This window comes from Styela clava, chromosome 4 (genome assembly GCF_964204865.1).
Source record: "Styela clava chromosome 4, kaStyClav1.hap1.2, whole genome shotgun sequence".
Classification (NCBI taxonomy): domain Eukaryota; kingdom Metazoa; phylum Chordata; class Ascidiacea; order Stolidobranchia; family Styelidae; genus Styela; species Styela clava.
Window position 1 is genome coordinate 10,394,240 of NC_135253.1, and position 21,618 is coordinate 10,415,857.

At 37.2% G+C, this 21,618-nt stretch overlaps 1 protein-coding gene across 8 annotated transcripts in view; it reads right to left on the reverse strand.

The window, feature by feature from the left end:
* The window catches only part of LOC120325876 (uncharacterized), an 85,893-nt gene that overhangs the window by 30,654 nt on the left and 33,621 nt on the right, over positions 1–21,618 (reverse strand). For all 8 annotated transcript variants that reach the window (XM_078112136.1, XM_078112135.1, XM_078112133.1 and 5 more), the window contains exon 5: positions 15,973–16,146. In XM_078112136.1, the coding sequence (XP_077968262.1) occupies positions 15,973–16,146 (174 nt within the window). The remainder of the gene's footprint in view (positions 1–15,972; positions 16,147–21,618) is intronic.

A 21,618-nucleotide genomic window follows, 5' to 3' on the forward strand; every position in this document is an offset into this window, starting at 1 on the left:
TATAACAATAAATCGTTATGTTCGTGTTTGTGTTTACCATTATTAGTATCTGTAATATTAGTAGGGGTGTTAGAAGTCGACTCCATGACAGTAGTAGTTTCTGAAAGTATCAATTAATAAAATGGCATCAATTGCATCAACGCTTTTCATGTTATCCTCCATATTGAAACACATGTTAAATCTTATGAACTGAATTATTTTACAATTTATCATCAGTTATAGGTAGAAAACTTTTCATTTACAAAAAGTACAATATAACTGAAAGAATATTAATAGCCAATCAATTTATACATCTATCAGAGTCTTAGAACACAATCTTATATAAAATGAATAAAATTTGGTTATATTTGAATTAGCATCAGGCATCAATCATATTATGAACTCATAGTTAAAATTGGCCCCAGTATACATATATAATACACATGCAGCAATTAGAATCTGCAGAAATTTGAGATATGGCGATTTAAGATGATTTATAGACAATCAGGTAACAATATTACAGATGGACATAAAGTTTTGACACAAATATATCTGCAAGCAGTCTTTTGAGTTAGTGTATCCGAATTGAATATGCTCAAAACAAGGTATCTATTTGCATTAAATTAACTCTATTCTGACGTTGTGAATTGATTTTATATTAAAAGTTACTAATAATATATTTCTGTGAGTGTGCAGGTAGGTCTCAATAATGAACATCTATCTAACTGAGCAGTCCTCAACCTTTTACTGACTACGTACCACTTCAGTGTTTTTTACTCTGGGCCCGTACCACCGACAAAACCCCCCTTTGGCACAAACTGGCCATGGGCATATTTTATATTATGGTGGTCCAGACCAGTGATTCCCAAAGTGGGCGATATCGCCCCCCAGTAGGCGAAAACGATACAGAGGGGGGCGAAAAAGTCTAAGGGGGCGATAGGGGGGCGATTTCGCAAAACCTGTTTTATGTTCGGCGCACTTAATTCTGTACTCTGTGTGCATTGGCAGGCTTGAATCATGTGGGCGATATTCACACGCGAAAGAATTTCTGGTCTCGTCTTCGCAGTAAGTAAGGTAGTTATCCCAGTGCGTATCCCAGTGGTCGGCAAAATACGGCCGGAGTAAAATAATCTGGCCCGGGACGATTCACTGAATGGACCTTTCCCCGACTTTTGACTGCGGTAAATTTTTCACCATTTTAAAATTTTCGGTGCTTATTTTAAGAGTGGTTTCGCGAGTTGTTGCCTGTAAAATGGGGTATTTGTTTCAAACTATCATTCTAATACACACCATTTAACAATCTGTTTTATTAAAAGTACCGATAAAGAGTTTTAGCCTAGTCTATCACAGCTATTTCTACACTAATTTTTGATTGCTGTATTTAAACTGAAACTCATAGAAAGACAAAGTAATCATTGACTTATTTGATTTATATTTGAATTTCCGAAAAACAACTAAAAACTAACGAATATAATTCAAAAACGCGAAAATGAGGTAGTGTTTACGACCACGCCTGAAAATCTGTCTGAGTGAGAGTGTCTGAGCGCCTGAGCGGATGCGAAAGGGGGCCTTTTTTACGTTTTTTGCATCTTGCTGATTGGCCAATGTCACGAAGTAAAGAAGGAAGTCTATGCCCGGGGAAATATCCAAACGGCGGTTTTGACGATGAAATTTTTTTATTTATAATCTACGCTCGAGGAGTATATTACATTTTTCTAAGTAACAGAATTTATCGTGAGACACGTTAAGACTAAATTATACTATATCCTAACAATTTAGTGAACAGCCATTCGTTTAACGAGCCTACAATTTAATTATAATTAAACAAATGGAAACACGCAGCAAAATTGATGCTGAGTGCAGGGGTTCAATAGCGCAGTAAATATTCCAATATATTGCAAAGCAATAAGGAAATAAAATTCATAATCTATTCGAGAGATTCATCACTGCTTAATTTTTGTAAGAATGTATCTTCTTAGAAAGAAAATATTTATCAAAGTTTCACAAATCATGCAAAAATATTCACTTCGATGTTTGGAAGTACATATTTGTGCAAACCATTATTTTCGAAGATGAACATTACAAAGAACAAGCAAAGAAGTGGGTTTGGTGATGCCCATTTAGAATATGTTTCAATCTTGGCATCGTAAAGCTATCCAGCGTGATGCAGCAACGTGACAGTGTCACATTAAATATCATTGTAATATATTTTTAATAAGACAAAGAACAAGCAAAGAAGTGGGTTTGGTGATGCCCATTTAGAAAATGTTTCAATCTTGGCGTCGTAAAGCTATCCAGCGTGATGATGCAGCAACGAGACAGTGTCACATTTAATATCATTGTAATATTTTTTTAATAAGACGACTGAGTTGAGTTCACGTATTGTCGCAGTTTTTGCGCGCTATTCCGTTTTTAACTTTCAAAAAATATATGCGACCCGCAAAAGACTAGCAACTCTGAATTTTGTCTTGCAAGCGACATAGAATTTGCCGACCCCTGGGCCGTAACCGATAGTCAGTCACGGCTTCTTCCACATCCGAGTCAATGAATCCAAAAACAAATGGCTGGTTAATTATGGACTGGTGATCGAACTGGAGGCCGTGATAGGATGAGGAATCGGGGATGAATTTTTCCGAAATATTTTGGTGCAGGTCATCAGGCTGTACGAATGAATGAGATCATTATTATAAGTTTGGGAAAATTGACTTTGTTTTTTTATTTTAATGTGAAATGGGGTGAATTTAGGAAGTGAAATGCTATGAGGCAAGAGTACACACCGGTTTTTGAGGAGGTAGAACCCTGGATTCTTTCCTTTCCGACCTATTATATGGTGAAAAAGGGGTTTTCAGCCGTGCTACTATTGCTATTAAAACAACGAAATCACCTTTTCATCAGTAAACGGGGTAATTTTAGATATAATAAAAAACTCGCTGAAGAACACCAAGCTCATCTATCTCATTAAAAAACACTATAAACTATGATTTGTCTTCTTATTTGGTCTGTACTATATTCGTTTCAGACTTTATATTTTTTTGTAGTGCAGGGGGGTGATGAAATTGCATAAACTACTTTAGGGGGCGATGGTCAAAAAAGTTTGGGAACCACTGGTCCAGACCGTGGACACATTTTGTGTGGCCCGCAGAACAATTTCAGCTGGGGGGTTGGAATCCCAATATCTAAAACCTTTATCTAATCCCATTGTCGGGAATGACGTCCTGTGATCGATATGATAACGAGTCTTAGGGGCCCATGACGATATATGTCAAGAAGGGATGTTTGTTTTCTGGAAATAATTAAGAGATGATAAGTAAAAGAGTGCACGGAGCAAGAAAGAAGGGGAGGAGAATGAATTGTCTTGTGGAGACAGTCGATGAGATGAGATGCCTTTCATCTCAACTCCGCACTTTGAACTCGCGCCAAGCAATTTCTTATTTTGAGAGATGTTTTGTTGTGTTTCTTTTAGTAAGTCACACCTCTATTTTAAAGCGCGGGCCATGCAGCAGAGATCTGATTTCGCGCCGCCAGATTCTGTTTTCCATTTTGCATAGAATACTATTTGACAAATACTTTCATAGGACTTTGAAAGCTGTGTAGTTTGCTCATAAATTTTTAAACAATATTCAGCTTCAATATAAAAATTTTTTCAGGTCAGCTTTCATTAATAAATTAGGCAATATAGATTACAGAAAATATTCACGAAATGACAAAACCCTGCATAACTTTTATGCAGCTGAGGAATCATAAGTTTTCTGCAACTTTCCAGAAAAATAGTCTACAGGTGTATATAAAATTTCATCTCAAGGTAGGTTGAGGTGCAAATCTAACAATTAGAAGAGCCCAATAAAATACTACTTGACATAATAGAAATGGAGTAAACAAAATACAATAGTTGAATAAGCTTTTTTGACATAAATTAAATATTTTTCACCTCTCTGCGGCATGGGAAGTACATTTTTTGCAACGGTATAAAATCGTCTGTCGTGGGCAAGCTAAAACATACTTTCATAACATCTAATAATTATTCCCAACGGGGGGTTATGGTGAAATTAAAACATTGCACCAAAAGTGCAATTCACGACGACATAATGCTTAATAAACTAAAATGTAAGGTCCTTCGCAGAAAAATTCCACAGTTATGTGTAGCCCGCGTCTCTTTGCCTGACGATGTTTGGTGAATATTCTGCAAGTCATATTTCAAACATCGACCATTAAATCGTAGTCAGTGGGTACCCGCATTAAGAAATAAAACATTAAAATTCGAGAAAATAAATTTTAGAGGGAACTCGCAGATGTCAGTAGCGTCATAATGGTTTATATGTACAAAAACACGTCCGCATGTAGCGCCATCAAATGCATGAAATGTGAAACTATTACTTGGAATTTATTGTTAATGAAATTGATATTTTACTGCCATTCAATGATTATTTACATTTACATTAATGGCGGGCAAAATCGTATTGTTCAATCGAGTTATTAGAAAACTTTCAACGAACACCGAATAATGAGTATTGTCATTTTAAACAACATTAATTGGGATGTCAGATTCTTACCCGTAACTCGTTGTAAATTATTGTTAATAAATTCTATTTTGCTTTTCAATGCGCTGTGATTTGTATCAATAAAAGTGATTGAGTTGGGAAAAGAAAGCCCTTATACTAGCTTGTGACTCAAATAGGGATGCCACTTTTGGATTTACGAATCGGATCGATTCGAATCGCATCTTTTCCGGATCGATTCGAATCAGATTTACGCGATTCGGAAAAAGAGAGCGATTTAGCGAAAAAAAAAACATTGAACGTTTGTTAAATCGTCGTTTTCGGCGGCTTTAAATCTGCCAGAGTGTGTTTATGCGGCACTCCAAATAACGCCAAATTACGGGACCGAAAAAAAAAACATTGAACGTGTGTTAATTGTTGTTTTCGGCGGTGTTAAAACTACCGAATGCGTTTATGCAGCACTCCAAATAACACCAAATTACGGGACCGAAAGAAAAACATTGAACATTTGTTAATCGTTGTTTTCGGTGGCGTTAAAACTGCCGAATGCGTTTATGCGGCACTCCAAATAGCAACAAATTACGGGACGTAAATAAATGAAAATGAATTTTTCGTGATTGACTTTTTTACTTGTCTGCCGTCATTTGTTTCAAGTTCGACACAACACACTCTTTTACGCATCACTCGAGATGATGTGTGGCGTAATTACCAGCAAACTGCGAGTTCAGTTTTCCACTAAATAGCCGAAGTTTCCATTATGCGCGAATTTAAATGGATCGTATACCTGAAAATTCGTGACAATTTTGATGAAAATTTTCAACAGCACACCTGCGCTGCGACTAAGTTATTGTACGCCCTGGCATGATTGGATAAAGAATCGGCCACCGACGTCTAGATAATGTTTAATTTTGATTGAAATTTAATTTAAACTTTGTTCTGAGAGCAATATTTTGCGTACATTTGAAGAGAACTATTACTGAATGAGTTCATCGGCCGGCAATGTTAATTGACAATCATGTTTCTCATCCTAAAATATATATTTATTTTGTTTGCGTTTGTCAGGCTTCCACTCGAGTGGCGATAAACGAAATCAGGGGGACATAATGTAATAGTACATACACGTCTTTTTTCAGCTGTTACAAAAAAAAGTAGTATTTACTTTTAATTTTGTTTGCGCGATACAAGCGAATAAAACAATTCGGATTATTTCGAGCAAATGTCATAACGGACAGGTGGGAGTAAATAATACTTGAGGAATGGCAACTTGTGCACTGTTTTACATCAACACGTGGCAGATTTCATACCAGACCGAGCATACTGTGCGAATGTCGTCTTACTTTAGCCCCAGCGACCATGTCCGATCGAGATAAAGCGGCAACCAATTATCGCTCGTCAGCGCGGCGTTCATTATGCACATTTGGACTTTCTGAATTACGAAATTAAACGTAGTCCACATTAATAATGAAGCCCGAGTTAGCCAATAACGCTGTTAGCCACAAATAATACTTTCTCTAATATTTATGGAAATTTTTGTTCGCAATCGTAGTCGGGATGAACGATTGTTTTTATCGAATTTAATTTAATCGTGGTTAATTTTATCGTCTTCAATCATATTCTTGTAAGCCTTTCCCATTTATAGTAATTCAGATGCAATTAGAATGTTTTTGTCGTATTACTCTATGCTGCTAGCATAAATATAAAATATTGTACTAAGATTTTGAAGATAAAGAATCGGTAATAAGGCCGGCCTTAATTCAATATAACAAGAAGGGAAATACCACGGTCACATATACTGGTGTGGGACAAGGAAAAGCAGTGCTGTTACTGTGTTTACGACATAACAGTACAACTGTTCCCTGCTTATTTTCTCATATGAATTCCATCAAATTGCCTCAGCCCTGATACAAGTATAACACAATAACTCAGTATTGTAAGACTCACAGATAAGTTGCAACAGCAAGTTTTTCATCAATGACCTACATCTTTTTTATCATGATGAAAATAAGTGTGGCTTATTCACTGAAAAACCCTTATCATCCTTGCTATATAGCCTATTCCATTTTCAAATTTTTTTCTTCTAGATTTGAGCTTTTTTGTGACTTTGGGCAAACATACGCATGTAATAAAAAAAAAGCTTAATGGAATCAGATTCGGAAAGATTCGATTCGAAAAGTTTTGATTCGAGATTCGATTCGAAAAAAATGTATCCAGAAGTGGCAACCCTAGACTCAAACACGGAAAAGGTTATCTATGTAGGAAGACTTCCACTTTCGCCGAGAAAAGAGAAATAATTATACCGTGCGAGCGCCTATAACGGCGGTTAAATTCGTTTCATGGAGAGAAGGGAAAATAGGCCTTCCGGAATAGCAATCAACAATTACACATTCTTATTTATTAATATCAGCGCCGACTAAAAAAGATAACATATCATGAAGACGGAAAAAGTCTAGCGGTGTTAATTGCGTTACGATGATAACGCGCAAAATAATATCGTTTGGGCCGCGAAACCATGATGCGCTATAGTTGCTTTTTTGTAGTTGAAATTCACATCGAAAATTTTTCTCAAACGGAGGGTTACAACCCATGTAACTACCCCGCTGGCTGTGCCCCTGCTTGTGTAGGTAATTAGTCAACACCTGATGCCAAGAAGGTGTATAAAGTATAAAATTACAAAACTCCCCAAGCATGTATAATTTAAGTTGCAAATTCGTATCAAATCAGTAACATTTAATCTAAATCAACCATTCTCCCTATCACAAACAAATCCCATATATAGAATTTCACCTGGGGATATTGTCAGTAGTTATTAAAGTGGTAGGTTGTACTTGTACTGTCATAAAAGTGGTTACCAGATTTACAGTTACCAGCTTAAATAAAAATGTGGTAACTTTATGAGCATAACTATTATTTCTTTTCAATGCAGACTCTCCTGAAAAATCACCTTCATGTCCCAGTTGGTGCATTATCAATTAAATATCATTAACAGAGTCATTAACATAGGCGTATTGATCATTGAACTGGATCTCTTGGTTTACAAATGTTAACTGATGAAATAATACATAATAATTTTGTTATATTTTAGAGACAATTCCCGGGCACATTTTGTCACAACAGGCAATTCTGAACTGGAGAAAATATGTTAGTCTGTCAACATCAGGCACAAATAAAGCTTGAATAATGCTTTCAATTAATTTTTCACTTGCACCAAGTGTAAATGTATGGTGACTATAAGACAATTTCAAAAATGTGACATATCGTTAAGGTAAATAAATGGAATAGAATGAAGGGGTCATGACACATCAATTTCAATTTTTCAGTAAATCAAAGACTTCTGTGACCATTTCAAGTTAGGGATGTGTTGGAGGGTCATGTGATAAACTCCCATTTTTTTGCCAGGTACAGTGATCCTGTGTGAATCTGACATGCGTCCCATTTCGAAATAATTTTCACACTGGTCTGAAGTGGTCTATATATTAGCAAATCAGTAGTCTGGTTTACCAAGGCTTCTATCTAATATATTGCCACTATTCCTAAAACTTGTTAATTATTTAGAGTTCATCAACTAAAAACAAAGAGTAGCCCATGGTATGTTTAATATGAAATTTATATTAACTATAAAATCGGCATTTTCAAAACATATGACAAAGTAGAATTAACACTTCAATTTTATTTGTGCCTAGGATCAATTTTCTCAATCAGACTGAGAAATCAGTCAAGTCAGACAAACCCACAAATCTCATTCATCAATTCATCTGCCAATATACTGTTGTGAGTAAGGCTTCATTGAATAGTCATCTTATAATTTGTTTTTGCTGCTCATCTGCAACAGCTTTAAAACTTATTGCAACTAATGAACCCCCAGACGACTCCATCCGCTCTAATAAATTATAGCTCCAATACACAGTGTCTGAAGCCTGAATTTCAACATAACATAATAAAGTAAGTACGATGCATCTCGTGTATATGGCACTTGGCCCCTGTTTTGCTAAATGACTTCACTTGCTAGAATTGGGATTACCGATAGGTAGGGCTGGGCAAAATATTCGAATAACGAATATCGAATAGAAAATTAAAATATTCGGATGGCATTTTACTATTATGGCGTGACACTATTAAAATCGTCGAGTAAAGTGCTAAGGTTGCAAATTTCGTAGATAAAATTTTGCTAGAATTGGGATTACCGATAGGTAGGGCTGGGCAAAATATTCGAATAACGAATATCGAATAGAAAATTAAAATATTCGGATGGCATTTTACTATTATGGCGTGACACTATTAAAATCGTAGAGTAAAGTGCTAAGGTTGCAAATTTCGTAGATGAAATTGTGAGTTAGTTGTTGTTGTTGTTAACACCCTCCATCATTCTGTGTTTGAAGACCCAGGAACACGGCGGCTTCGACCGGTTTCTCCCACAGGTCCCTTGTGGTTAAATGTGTTGGTTTGGCTGAACATATAAATAGATGTGGGACGTCATGTGGGCCGGTTCCGCACTCAGGGCAGATATCCCTTATTGCTGGATCAATGCGTGTCATGTAGTAGTTTGTTTGGCGACTCCACCCAGAGCGTAGCTGAGAGAGCGTGCAGCGTGTAATTCTGGGCAGGGAACTTTCGGATCAGTGGTGGATAGCCTCCCGGGACCAAGTTTTGTTTTTGGTGGCAAAGGTAGTCTGACACGAATTTAGTATGGATTTCTCGGAGTGCTATATTTCTCGGCATGTTGGAAAAGGCTTCAGCCAAGTAGCCAAATGTCTCAATCAATCCTTTCTTGATTTTTCGATGTGGCGGTTCTCTGATGCTTGTTATGTGGCAGGGGTGGTATTGGTGGTAGCATCCGGCAAGGAATTGCGTGGATAGCATTTCATTATGAGCCTTCACTGGCAACGTTGTTTCTCGGTGGAGATGATTTTCGCTGGCCATGAGGTGACATCCTGTGATAGTTCTAAGAGTCGCATTTTGCCTTCGTTGTAGGGGCTTCCAGTGCGTAACGCTGAACTGGGGTGTCCAATCGGTGCAGCATAATTTACGACGGATCGACCGATAGCTTTGTAGGTGGTAAGAATTGTATTCTTGTCTTTACCCCATGTAGTACCCGCGAGTGACTTTAGAACATTTTTGCGGCTTTGAACTCGATTGTTAACACTGCTGGCGAGTGCTGCAAAGGTGTAGTTACTATCGAAAACCACGCCTAGAATCCTAGGGTGTTGCACAGTTGGAATTTCTTTATTGTCGATTTAATGCCTTCGGGAGGCTGTGGCAACTTGCTAAGATACAGATTAAACAGTGCTGGTGAAAGAACTCCGCCTTGGGGCACTCCCTGTTTCATGCTCCGGTGTTTTGACCTGGCATTGCGAAACTCAACAAAGGTTTGTCGGCCGTGTAGGTAGTTGCTGATCCATCTTTTGACCGTTGATGGTAAATTAGTGGCTGCTACGTCCTGCAAGAGAATGTTGTGGCTAACAGTGTCAAAAGCTTTAGAGGGATCCAGTGCAACAAGAATGGTTTGCCAATTAGGCTTTGGTTTGTTTAGACCAGTGGTAATGATATCGTTGACCATGTGTAGGGCTGTTGATGTCAAATGCCCTTTCCTGAAGCCATGCTGGTGAGGGGCAAGCATGATGTGCTCATTAATGGCCTGAAGAAGTAGCGCTTCCAAGAGTTCCACTACAGGTGAGAGAATTGAGATGGGGCGGTTCGAATTTGCTTCGTTCACCAGTTTGGATGGTTTTGGCAACGGTATTATTCTGGCTGTCTTCCAGACGTCGGGGATGATTGAATTTTCGATGGATAGAGACAGAAGTTTTGCGAGATATTCGTGGCATTTCACTTCAACGTTCTGAGCATGATTGGGGAAAAGTCATCAGGTCCTAAAGCTTCAAAGGCTTTTGTGTTCTTGAGGGCTAGGGCGATGTCGTAGCTTGTAAACTCTGGAAAATCTCCTTCATCGTCGATTTTGCGGAGTTGTCGTGCCACTGTACAACCTTCCTTATTCGGTTTTTCATCTGGGTGTGGCGCAAATTGTCGGTTGAAGAGTGTTGCGCATTTCTTACTGCTGCTGATGGGTTTATTGTTGAAGCCAATTTTAACGTTATTATTGCATTTTGTTGGGCAAGTGAGGCTTTTTACCATTGACCAAAGGTTCCGAGGTCACATTTTTCCAGATGTTCCAGCCATTTTGCCTGTTTATACTTACTAACTAGGGTTTCAACCTGGCGGGATAGATCTTGAATTCTGGGATTTGACGGGTCAATGGTTCTGACTTCTGAGGAATCACGTTCATCAGCAAGTTTCGCAGCTTCGGTTGAGAAGTTTGGTTGAGGTTCTTTGATCGTGCCAACCGGAATATATTTCTTTAGCGCGTCTTTAAGTATTTTCCGCCTGATCGGACATCTTTGGGCTCGCCTAAGTGCTCCACTCGTTCTTCAACGTAATCTCCGAAGCCTTCCCAGTCTGCTTTCTTGAAGTTGATGTAGGAGCGGTTCAGTGCGGTGATTCTGGTCACTTCGCATTGTAATTTGATAACGATAGGCAGGTGGTCAGAGCTGAGGCTTTTCTTTGCTTCCCATGTGCAGTAACAGATTAGGGATCCGCTGCAGAGAGAGATATCGGGAGAGCTACGGCAGTTGGCTGTCTCTCTTGTAGACGAGTCTTCGTTCAAAATTCCAATCGATTTTCTCAGACAGTTCACGTCCCCTACGGGTTTCAGGGCTTCCTGAAAACCATGATCCATGATGTGCATTAAAGTCGCCTAGGATGAGAGCATCGGTCAATGAAAGGAGGTGTTTGAGACTTGCTTGGTATCCCGCAGTGCAGCTGCTTTCGGGGGGGAAGGAGATGTTGATGACCTTGATTTCTGTTGTTCCGGATCAGATGCATATGCCTTGCTGTTCCAGGTGCTGATCACCCGGTGCTGATGGTGGCAGGCGGAGGATACTGTAGCTAACAGAACCATACACCAGAATCCACCGCCAAGCTTACCAGTACGATCAGAACGGATCACCGAGAAGCTACCGGATTTCGACAGAAATTTTGAACGACTGGTTAATTTAGTTTCTTGGACGGCTGCAAGTAGGATGTTGTGATTCTTCATAAATCTCACGATTTCGTCGATTTTTGACTGATGTCATTACAGTTCAGTTGTAGGATATTAAAGTCTTTTGAGATCGTGATTCGTTTGGTCATGGCCGAGAGTGCCCGGTCCTTCGTTTGGGTATGCATGATGGACCCTGGATTGGGCTCAATGCCAGCCACTAGCAGAAGGAGGAGTAGCAGGGTCGGTTGCAGCCACTCCCGAAACCAAAAAACACAGAAAGTGAAGAGTGGGGTTGAGGAACTTTGGTCCGTCTGTGAGGGCGGAGTGGCTTCGGTGCGAATATCCTGATGCCTCGTCTTGGTTGGACATCCTCGTAGACCCATTCCTCTTGGAAGCCTGTGAGTTAGTCGGTAACGATTTTAGCTATAATAACCGTCGGGGCATCATTTTGTTTCAATAAAAAAAACGTTGAAACTCGAGGGAAATAGTTATAATTAGCGTCCAACCCTCTGTTAGGACCAAAAGCCTTATGACAAGTCGAAATGCATAACGGCCGATTTATTCAATCATTATTATAAATCAAAATTCAGGATTTGCGCAATAGCAGGTGCAAAGCATAAGAAAGTCAATCATCATCTTAATAAATATATTCATCCCGGTGTCGATAATAATATTACCGTTTGCTTTAAACTCGGACGGTTAATAATATACAAACGGTGATAAGTAAGATCAAAGCCAACCCAAAAGATAAAAATCAGAATAGAATTAATTTGGGTTTTAAAATCAGTTCTTCTTGTCTTTAAGAACCGTTGGCGATGTGAACGCACGGGTACACCAGATATATAAAACTGCGATGTACGCCGACCCCCAAGAATTAATATTCGCAAAAAAAAATAAAACGGACAGGAATATAGATAACCAACTATATGATATCGCAGCCAAGACGACCGCGGTGACCAAAAACAATTAGAGATTTTGATGAATTAAACGAGTAAAAAAAAACGCTTTGTTGCCGACCCTTCAACGTTTCTTTTAATTTTCGAAGGTAGTATCGACCGCCGAAAAAAAAAAAGTTGTTATTCGACTACTCGGTATTCGTAAAAAATATTCGAACTATTCGATTCGAAAAAAATATTCGATTTTGCTCACCCCTACCGGTAGGTTACATACCCTACTTTAAGGCTCTTTTCATCATTTTCAGTAATATCCAAAGTCTGAGACTAGCGGTGGGCAAAATCGAATATTTTTTTCAAATAGAATAATTCGAATATTTTTAAGAAATACCGGATAGTTGAATAACGACTATTTTTTTCGTCGACGGATACTCTTTTTAAAAATCAAATAAAACATTGAAAAATCAGCAACAAAACGTTTTTGACCGGTTAATTTCGCCCTAATCTAATTGCTGATTGTTTTTGTCACCATGATCGTTTTGACAGCGATATCCTGAAGTTGGTAAACTATATTCACGCCCATTGTCTCTTTTTGCAAGGACTTATTCCTACAGGTTGGCGGACGTCGAAGTTTTATATTTCGGGCATACCCGTGCGTTTAGTCGGCAGCATTTGTTATAGGTATTAAGGATTGATTTGGAAACCCAAATTAATTTTACTCCAATTTATTGCGTTGGTTTTGGTCTTACTTATTTATCAACGTTTGTAAATTCACTGTCCGAATCTTAAGCGAGTGGTGATGCAGATTTTTATTATGACGATGATTAACATTCTTATGCTTTTCTATGGTGTCTGTGTTATTTTCGTATTAGAAAGATAAAACTCGCAAAGCGAATACATCAATGTTGATTTAAGATATGATTAAATAATTCTACAATAAAGGCAATTCCTATGTGGTCATAAGACGAGATGACGTTAATAAAGAGCACTTCTTGAATGATATTTTATTTTGCATATGCGACTTAATGCTAAAAACATTTTGCGCTCGAGTGCTTCTGTGCCAAAAAGTGGGTCAGACACCTATTGTAGCTTTCAAGTTCCAAGTAGCTTTCAATTCTTTCAAGTTTCAACGTTTTTTTTTCCAACAAAACAATATTCTGGCAACCATTATAGCTAAAATCGTTTGCGAGTAATTCACAATTTTACATACGGAATTAGCAAATACACCATTTCATTTGACGATTTTGATAATTTGTTTACGGTTTAAACCAGTGTTTCTCAAACTGTGTGCCGCGGCACACTAGTGTGCCGTGAGAGATTCTCAAGTGTGTCGTGAAGCTTTTTGGAATTTTAGAAAACAAGCTGTTCGTATTACACATAGGCATACATGCAGCTGGCAAGCTTGTGAGCCTTGAGTATCCATATTATTAATTATGCTGATAATATTATATATAGCATTTGCCTTGTCGTTGTAGTAACGGGGATTGTTTCGGCATAAATGTATTGTGATGTCATAATGTTTTTGTAAACATGACGTCCACCTTCCACCGCGTTGACTTTCATGTTCAGTTACGTAACAGGAAAGCAGGTTTGAACAAGTTTTGGCTGTCTGCTTACAAATTATATTTAATCATCGGTGCAAATGCCATCAAAATATTCTAGCCATTTGCATCTCCATGGCTCTGTTAACACATATTTTATGTTCTGACTGAAATTAAAAGCAAAAAAGGGAGCGACGGAACCACGTTTCTATTGTTTCTCAAAACAGGCACACACATCGCATTAGCTGAATAATTTGTTGAAGTCCAGCTTTATTTTTTAACGAGTGTGCCGCAAGATTTTTGTTATTTGCTTAGTGCGTTGTGAGCAAAAAAAGTTTGAGAACCACTGATTTAAACACTCCACCCGCCATGCATGGTCAAGTAAAATGTTCACATTTTTAAACATTACTTGGTCAAGGATGGTGGGGATCATGAACGAGGTAATAGAAAGTTTAAAAGTATGGCCTGTCATTTTTATTCTGGTTACAGCTTATAAGCGTTATATATACCCTGTACAATGTATGGTCTCTCGGACACGTCATTTCAACTTTTAATTTTCGATAATAAATCTTATGTCCGGTTCATGCATGAATAATCTGGTACCTAATCCGGATTGACGTTTCTAAATTTAGGGAATGGTATGGGCGTGATATTTTGCAAAATAGGGAATTGAAATGATACGCTACGCTCAAAAAGGAAGCAAATAACACAATGACGTGAAGACAACGATTTCTCAAATTTGTCGCTTTTGTCTGTTAGTGAGTGATGTAGGCGAATTTTCACGAAATCCACGAACAATTCAGAGACGAGCGAGTCTCTCGTCCAAGCAAAGCGGCTCAGGTCACGTGGCATGGTAAAATGCCATTCGAATAATCTAATATTCGATTTGCTATTCTTATTCGAATATTTTGCCCAGCCCTAGTTATAGATGGAAGGGATCACTAAAGAGATCATTAAATGGAGTTCGGCTTGCCATTTCTTTTCTGGTTATATCTCATACGTGTCATTAGTTTCTCGAAAACGTAATTTCAACTTCTAATTTTCGATAATCACTCTTATGTTCGTGTCATGCCTGAAATGGCTGATAACTAATTTATGTACCGGTGCGGTAAGTGTTTTTGCAAAATAGGGAATTAAAACAATAAGTTGGGCACAGAAAGAAAGCAAATCACACCACAACGCAAAGACGAAGATTTCTCAAATTTGTCGCTTCTGTCTGTTAGCAAGCGCTATAGGTGAATTCCCGCGCGATTCATGGTCGATTTCGAGACGGGTGAGTTCCTGGTCCAAGCGAAGTGGCGCAGGTCAGTTGGTACCGGATATTCAAATAGTAAAATGCCATTCAAATAATTTAATATTCGATTCGCTATTCGAATATTTTGCCCAGCCCTATCTGAGACCAACCACAAAGAATCTTTTTAAAATTAGGAGAACAACAAAAATTTGTTGCCAGGCTCAGCTTGATCAAATTAAATTTCATTGCTGCAATAGATTAAGCCAATCCCAATTGCTCATCAAGACATATTTGTACATTTTAAGAATTGTATCCAACCTGACTCTAACTCAACAGCATAGTTCAGTACAAATAAGAAACGATTTTTTTTTTCAAGTAGCATCTCAGACATATATTCATATGTAGATCTATACCAATTCTTAGATTTGCATATAAGTAGTAATAGTAAAAAAGAGGCAAAATATCGAAAGAAACATTATCCCAGCAATTATGTTGGTAGAACTCTAGAGCCAAGCACTCACGAGCCAAGGTTTCAAAAATATTTTATCACAGCCCAATCACTCACAAAGTATCGTCACTTTTCTTATATTTAGAATTCGAATTAGCTAGTGAAGACTTAATCGATATGCCCATATCCATATAACTTGGCATTCTAGAATTCAATCTTCAAATCATTTTGAGCAGTTATAAATTTATCGGATACCAACAAATATAAAACAACAATTTCAATAAATTTGAACTAACAGTATTTTAATTTATCACAAGTATTTTAGTTTCAGGGCCAGCAAATATGTCATACCTGGCGGACATCGTCCAGTCTGTGTCCATGTAGCGTTCATATTGCAGGTCAAAGTAACATTCGTAACTTCCGAAGTTGTACAAGCAACTACAACAGATTCGCCAAAAGAAAGACTTTCCTTCAATAATGCTAAATTGACATTTGTATCATCCACGGCGGTGTCATTGGTACAATCTACAAGTGTAATACAAAATATTTTCATGTGATATGTCTAAGTTTATCACACAGTTCAAACACTCGAGCCATATTATTTGTATTGCAGGAATTGCTATAACAGAAAATTAAATTTACATTCAAATATAAATACAGTTTGCAATAGTAGTCAACACAATACAAAATATTGAGCAATAAAATAATCTTTGTTTAAATTTATATCTGCTTAATAGAATATCCTTTACATCAGTCGCCCCTAACCGGTGTGCTGTAGTATCTGTATAATGTATCTATGTTTTTTGAAAACAGTCTTCATTCTAAACCATCAGTGTTGACATCACATGAATCGATTGTCTTGAGGTTTTATTAATTTGCCTCACTCAGGGACACATCATCAAATCCTAATTAACGTATTTACAGTTTGCTTTATATAATTGGTTCCTGAGGCCATTATTGATGGGTATTTGAAAAATATTTTTTTCATCAACCATTATTAAGCCCTAAAGCTTCACTCACTGCTTTTTAAAAGTGTGTGCTTGAGTTCTATTCAGCAATATATCTTTACAACACACTTCTCTAATAATATTTTCTCTATACAACAAAATTTCAAAAATTTCTAATAAACAACCTTGAACTTGAGAGATTTTGTGTCTAGTAGAGGGTTAATAATTATCTATAATTAATTAATTTTTATGTTAACATTTTCTTGTGCTATTTTCTTACAGAACAATACCACAACCAATATTATAGCAAGAATGGTCACTCTGAAATTCACAATTGTATTTACAGAATTTTCAAGTTCAACACTTCAGTTGACAATTTTGATGATGTCACACGGGGACTCACACCTCTAATTATTACTACACAGAGTCCCCCAAGAGCCGGAGACGTGACATTTTAATGGAGCCGGAGCCGAAGCTTACCATAACAGATGGAGCTCGAACAGAGCCGGAGCTACTAGAAATTTTAGTGGCTTCAGCTCCTAACCATCTCATTTATTTTTTTCACATTTCACATAAATCCCAGGATTTTTCAAAGAGAGGGGGGGAATAAAATTGGAAATTATCATGCAACATAATATTGTGATTTTTCTGTCACGTATAATATGAAAACTATGAGAATTCAAAATGTCTTTGATTCTGTTAAGCAGAATATCCCAGAAATCACAATTTAATTTAATACAATAAAATGCATATAAAATATATATTAGTACAACGGTGCACAACCTGCGGCCGTCGTGAAAAAATAATGCGGCCGTCCACATACAAAATCCTATAAACAAAAAAAAAAGTTTAAAATACAGGATTTGGCGGCTATGCTTTGCAAACTTTTATAGAATGAGTTCATTAAATTATTTGACATTTTATCATACTTTTGGGGACAAGAAAATGGGGGCGACCGCCCCTCCTCCGACTCTCGATTTTTGTCAAAATTGTGCAACCATTATCCAACTTGCTGCAATATATCTGCTCAAGAAGAGGTCCACCGAGAAGATTAATCCTTCTAAAATGTGAATATTATACTTCCAAATAGTCATACATACTTCATAATTGGGCAGACTGCACCTCGCATGGGTCAAATACGCGGTTATAGCGTCATAAAAGCTAAAAAAAATTTCGCGCTTATCAACCCCCTAAAGGTCGTATTGAATACGAAGAAGTGCAATGTGGGCGCCAATAGCAAAAAGGTTGTGTACCCCTGTATTGGTAGATCAAAAATACATATTCATCAATCCGAAATCTCAGCAGTACTGCTTCTAAAACAGTCCCCGCGACTGTGCCACTATTTTCTATTATTTTAAGGAATAGCCTTCCTAGTTTTCTGTTGTGCAAAGTTATCAATCCATAACTGATACTGGCATGTTTAAAATGTCTTGCTTTATTACCGTAATTTGATTGTGTTTAATACTTTAATTAAACCCGCGGATGCGTAGACAAGATAAAATATTCCCATCAGCCATCAGGTTAGTTTAAATAACATGGCGTTCTCGCGCCGTGAATCTGGAATTTCAACGCTGTGATTATCATATTTGAAGTTGTCGCATTAGTGTGTGCATCACGAGTGAAGCGCTATTAACGATACACGTGAGATTTCAATTTGTGAAAATAGTCAATTGTTTTTGTCAGCGTGATGTCCTATTTAAGCCATAAACATCTTTTATTTCAGCATTCATTCTCCCTCAATCACAAATTTTCCTCAACATGTTTTGTGCTGCGAGGACGAAGATAATTACTATAATGTTATCAAACAACCATGGCACTTGTGAGTTATTACAAAATCATGAGTGACAAGATGCTAAAATAAATAAATGAGTGAATGAGTGAATACGTGAGCCAAATTTTCTTGATTGAAAAGCCACATTATGAAATACTAAAAATAAATCGGAAAACACCATTTAACAATTGCACACCATTTGCTTGTATTTTTGTGAATTCAACAGTTCTGAAGTGTTCCTGCAATACCGACTCCGCTTGATTGCATTGCTGCCACCCATGTTATTTTTAGGATATCAATGTTAGAAAAAGATTAATGAATATACTTGATTGATGATTGATATACTTTTCATTAATTATGTAATATATGATAATCTGGGGAAAACGCATCAGTTTCTGCTGTTAGTTAAAGAATGGATAAAAGGGTACATCACAAGCACGAATAACTGAGTTTAATTTTATTTCAGTAAATAAGCCAACAAGTAAATAATTATGTACGATATGCACATGAAATTATGAGATTTACAATGTCTGAAAAGGCATTTTTAATCTGTTTTAATCTATCCCGAAACAAAGATTCTGATGTTTTCCGTTTCATTTTAGTACTTTATAATGCGAAAAATTTGGCTTGCAAATTCACTCCTTCATTTATCTTTAACATCTCATCAGCGGTGATTATATAATAACTCTCAATGGATCAGTTACGTGTTACGTGGCCATTGTGATTCTGAATCAGCTCCCCAGCTCTACTTAACTATATTTGTTATAGACACTGAATTCAATAGAAAAAAATACTTGAGCTAATACTCAAGCAATAATACAAAAGCAAATTCACTGCCACAAGCAACAATAGTATTTGGCATGATGGTTCTACAGCAGTTTTTCAGGAATTGTAATCACATTGGATTGAAATTTCCCGGTCCCAAGCTAATAAACCGAGCTTCCAATTAAGCTGACTCCAGGAAATCAGGCCAAAAAGTGGCTTATTAACTGGAATATGCTGCAATTTTAATGATTATATTTTATTTGCCATTGTTTTTTAGCTGCAATATATGATTAAGTTTCTCTACTGGAATACCATAAAACCAACCAAATCGGAACTAGCTCAATATTTATTTATCTTTCATTTCTTAATACCAATTGTTGGTGCTGCAATTAACGGTGTAGCGCAGGGGTGGCCAACCCGTGGCTTGCATGCGGCTCTTGCTCCGGTTCCATGTAGCTCTTCCCGTCTTGGTTATTTTAAGGAAAATAACTTTAAACTGCGATTCATCATGTTTTGAATAAACATATTCGGATTTATCAAGCATTCTTCTTTTTGTGTCGAAGAAACATGAACGCCATTATCCACTTCACAATGCAATCGTCCATTATTACGTTACAATCAAATTCTTTGTTGTGAGGCGCGTTTATTGCAGTACTAAGGCTGTCGTAATCATATCGAATCTGACGTTCGGTGGCAAGGGTGCAGTTCACCATTTAAGTGAAGTAATTGAAGAGCACATGAAACATTACAGATTACGTCGTTGACGACTCCCCTAATTCCGATGTTTGAAATTCCCTCTTATCTCAGTCTCTCAGATGAGGCTGCAACTAGGGTTGCCACTTCTGGATAAATTTTTTTTTCGAATCGAATCTCGAATCAAAAATTTTCGAATCGAATCTTTCGGAATCTGATTCCATAAAGCTTTTTTTTGCATGTGTATGTTTGCTCAATGTAACAAAAAAGCTCAAATCTAGAAGAGAAAAACTTGAAAATGGAATACACTTTATAGCAAGGATGATAAGGGTTTTTCAGTGAATAAGCCACACTTATTTCCATCATGATAAAAAAGATGAAGGTCATAGATATCACCAATAAATGCATTAATGTAAAACTCGCTGTTGCAACTTATCCGTGAGTCTTACAATACTGAGTTATTATTGTGTTATATTTGTATCAGGACTGAGGCAATTTGATGAAATTCATATGAGCAGTTGTACTGTTATGTCATAAACACAGTAGCAGCACTGCTTTCCCTAATCCCACACAAGTATATTATGTGACTGTGGTATTTCAACTCTCGTTATATTGAATTAAGGCCGGCCTCATTACCGATTCTTTATCTTCATAAGTTTAGTGCAATATTTTATATTTATGCTAGCAGCATAGGGTAATACGACAAAATCATTCTCATTACATCTGAATTACTATAAATGGGAAATGCTTGCAAAAATATGATTGAAGACGATAAAATAAACCACGATTAAATTAAATTAATTTCAAGAAAAACAATCGTTCACCTGACTACGATTGCAAACAAAAATTTCCATAAATATCAGAGACAATATTATTTGTGGCTAACAGGTGTGTTATTGGCTAACTCAAGCTTCATTAATATCGTGGACTACGTTTAATTTCCTAATTCAAAAAGTCCAAATGTGCATAATGGACGCCGAGCTAACGAGCGATAATTGGTCGACGCTTTATCTCAACATGGTCGCTGGGCTAAAGTAAGACAACATTCGCACAGCCTGCTTAGTCTGGTATGAAATGTGGCACGTGTTGATGTGAAACAGTGCACAAGTTGCCATTTCTTAAGTATTATTTACTCCCACCTGTTAGTTATGACATTTGCTAGAAATAATCCGAAATGTTTTATTTCCGCATGTATCGCGCTAACAAAATTAAAACTAAATACTACTTTTTTTTGTAACAGCTGGAAAAGACGTGTATGTTTTCGTTTACCGCCACTCGAATGGAAGCCTGACAAACGCAAACAAAATAAATATATATTTTTTAAGATGAGAAACACAATTGTCAATCAACATTGCCGGCTGATGAACTTATTCAGTAATAGTTCTCTTCAAATGTACGCGAAATATCTCACTCAGAACAAAGTTTAAATTAAATTTCAATCAAAATTAAATATCACGAGACGTCGGTAGCTTATTCTTTATACAATCATGCCGGGGCGTACAATAACTTAGTCGCAGCACAGGTGCGGTGTTATTTGGAATGCCGCATAAACGCAGTCGGCAGATTTAAAACCGCCGAAAACAACGATTAATTTTTTTCGGTCCCGTGATTTGGTGTTTTTCGGAGTGCCGCATAAACGCATTTGGCAGTTCGCCGCCGAAAACATTGATTAACAAACGTTCAATTTTTTTCTTTCGGTCCCGTAATTTGGTGTTATTTAGAGTGCCGCATAAACGCAGTCAGCAGATTTAAAACCGCCGAAAACAACGATTCAACAAACAAACGTTCAATGTTTTTTTTCGGTAAATCGCTCTCTTTTTC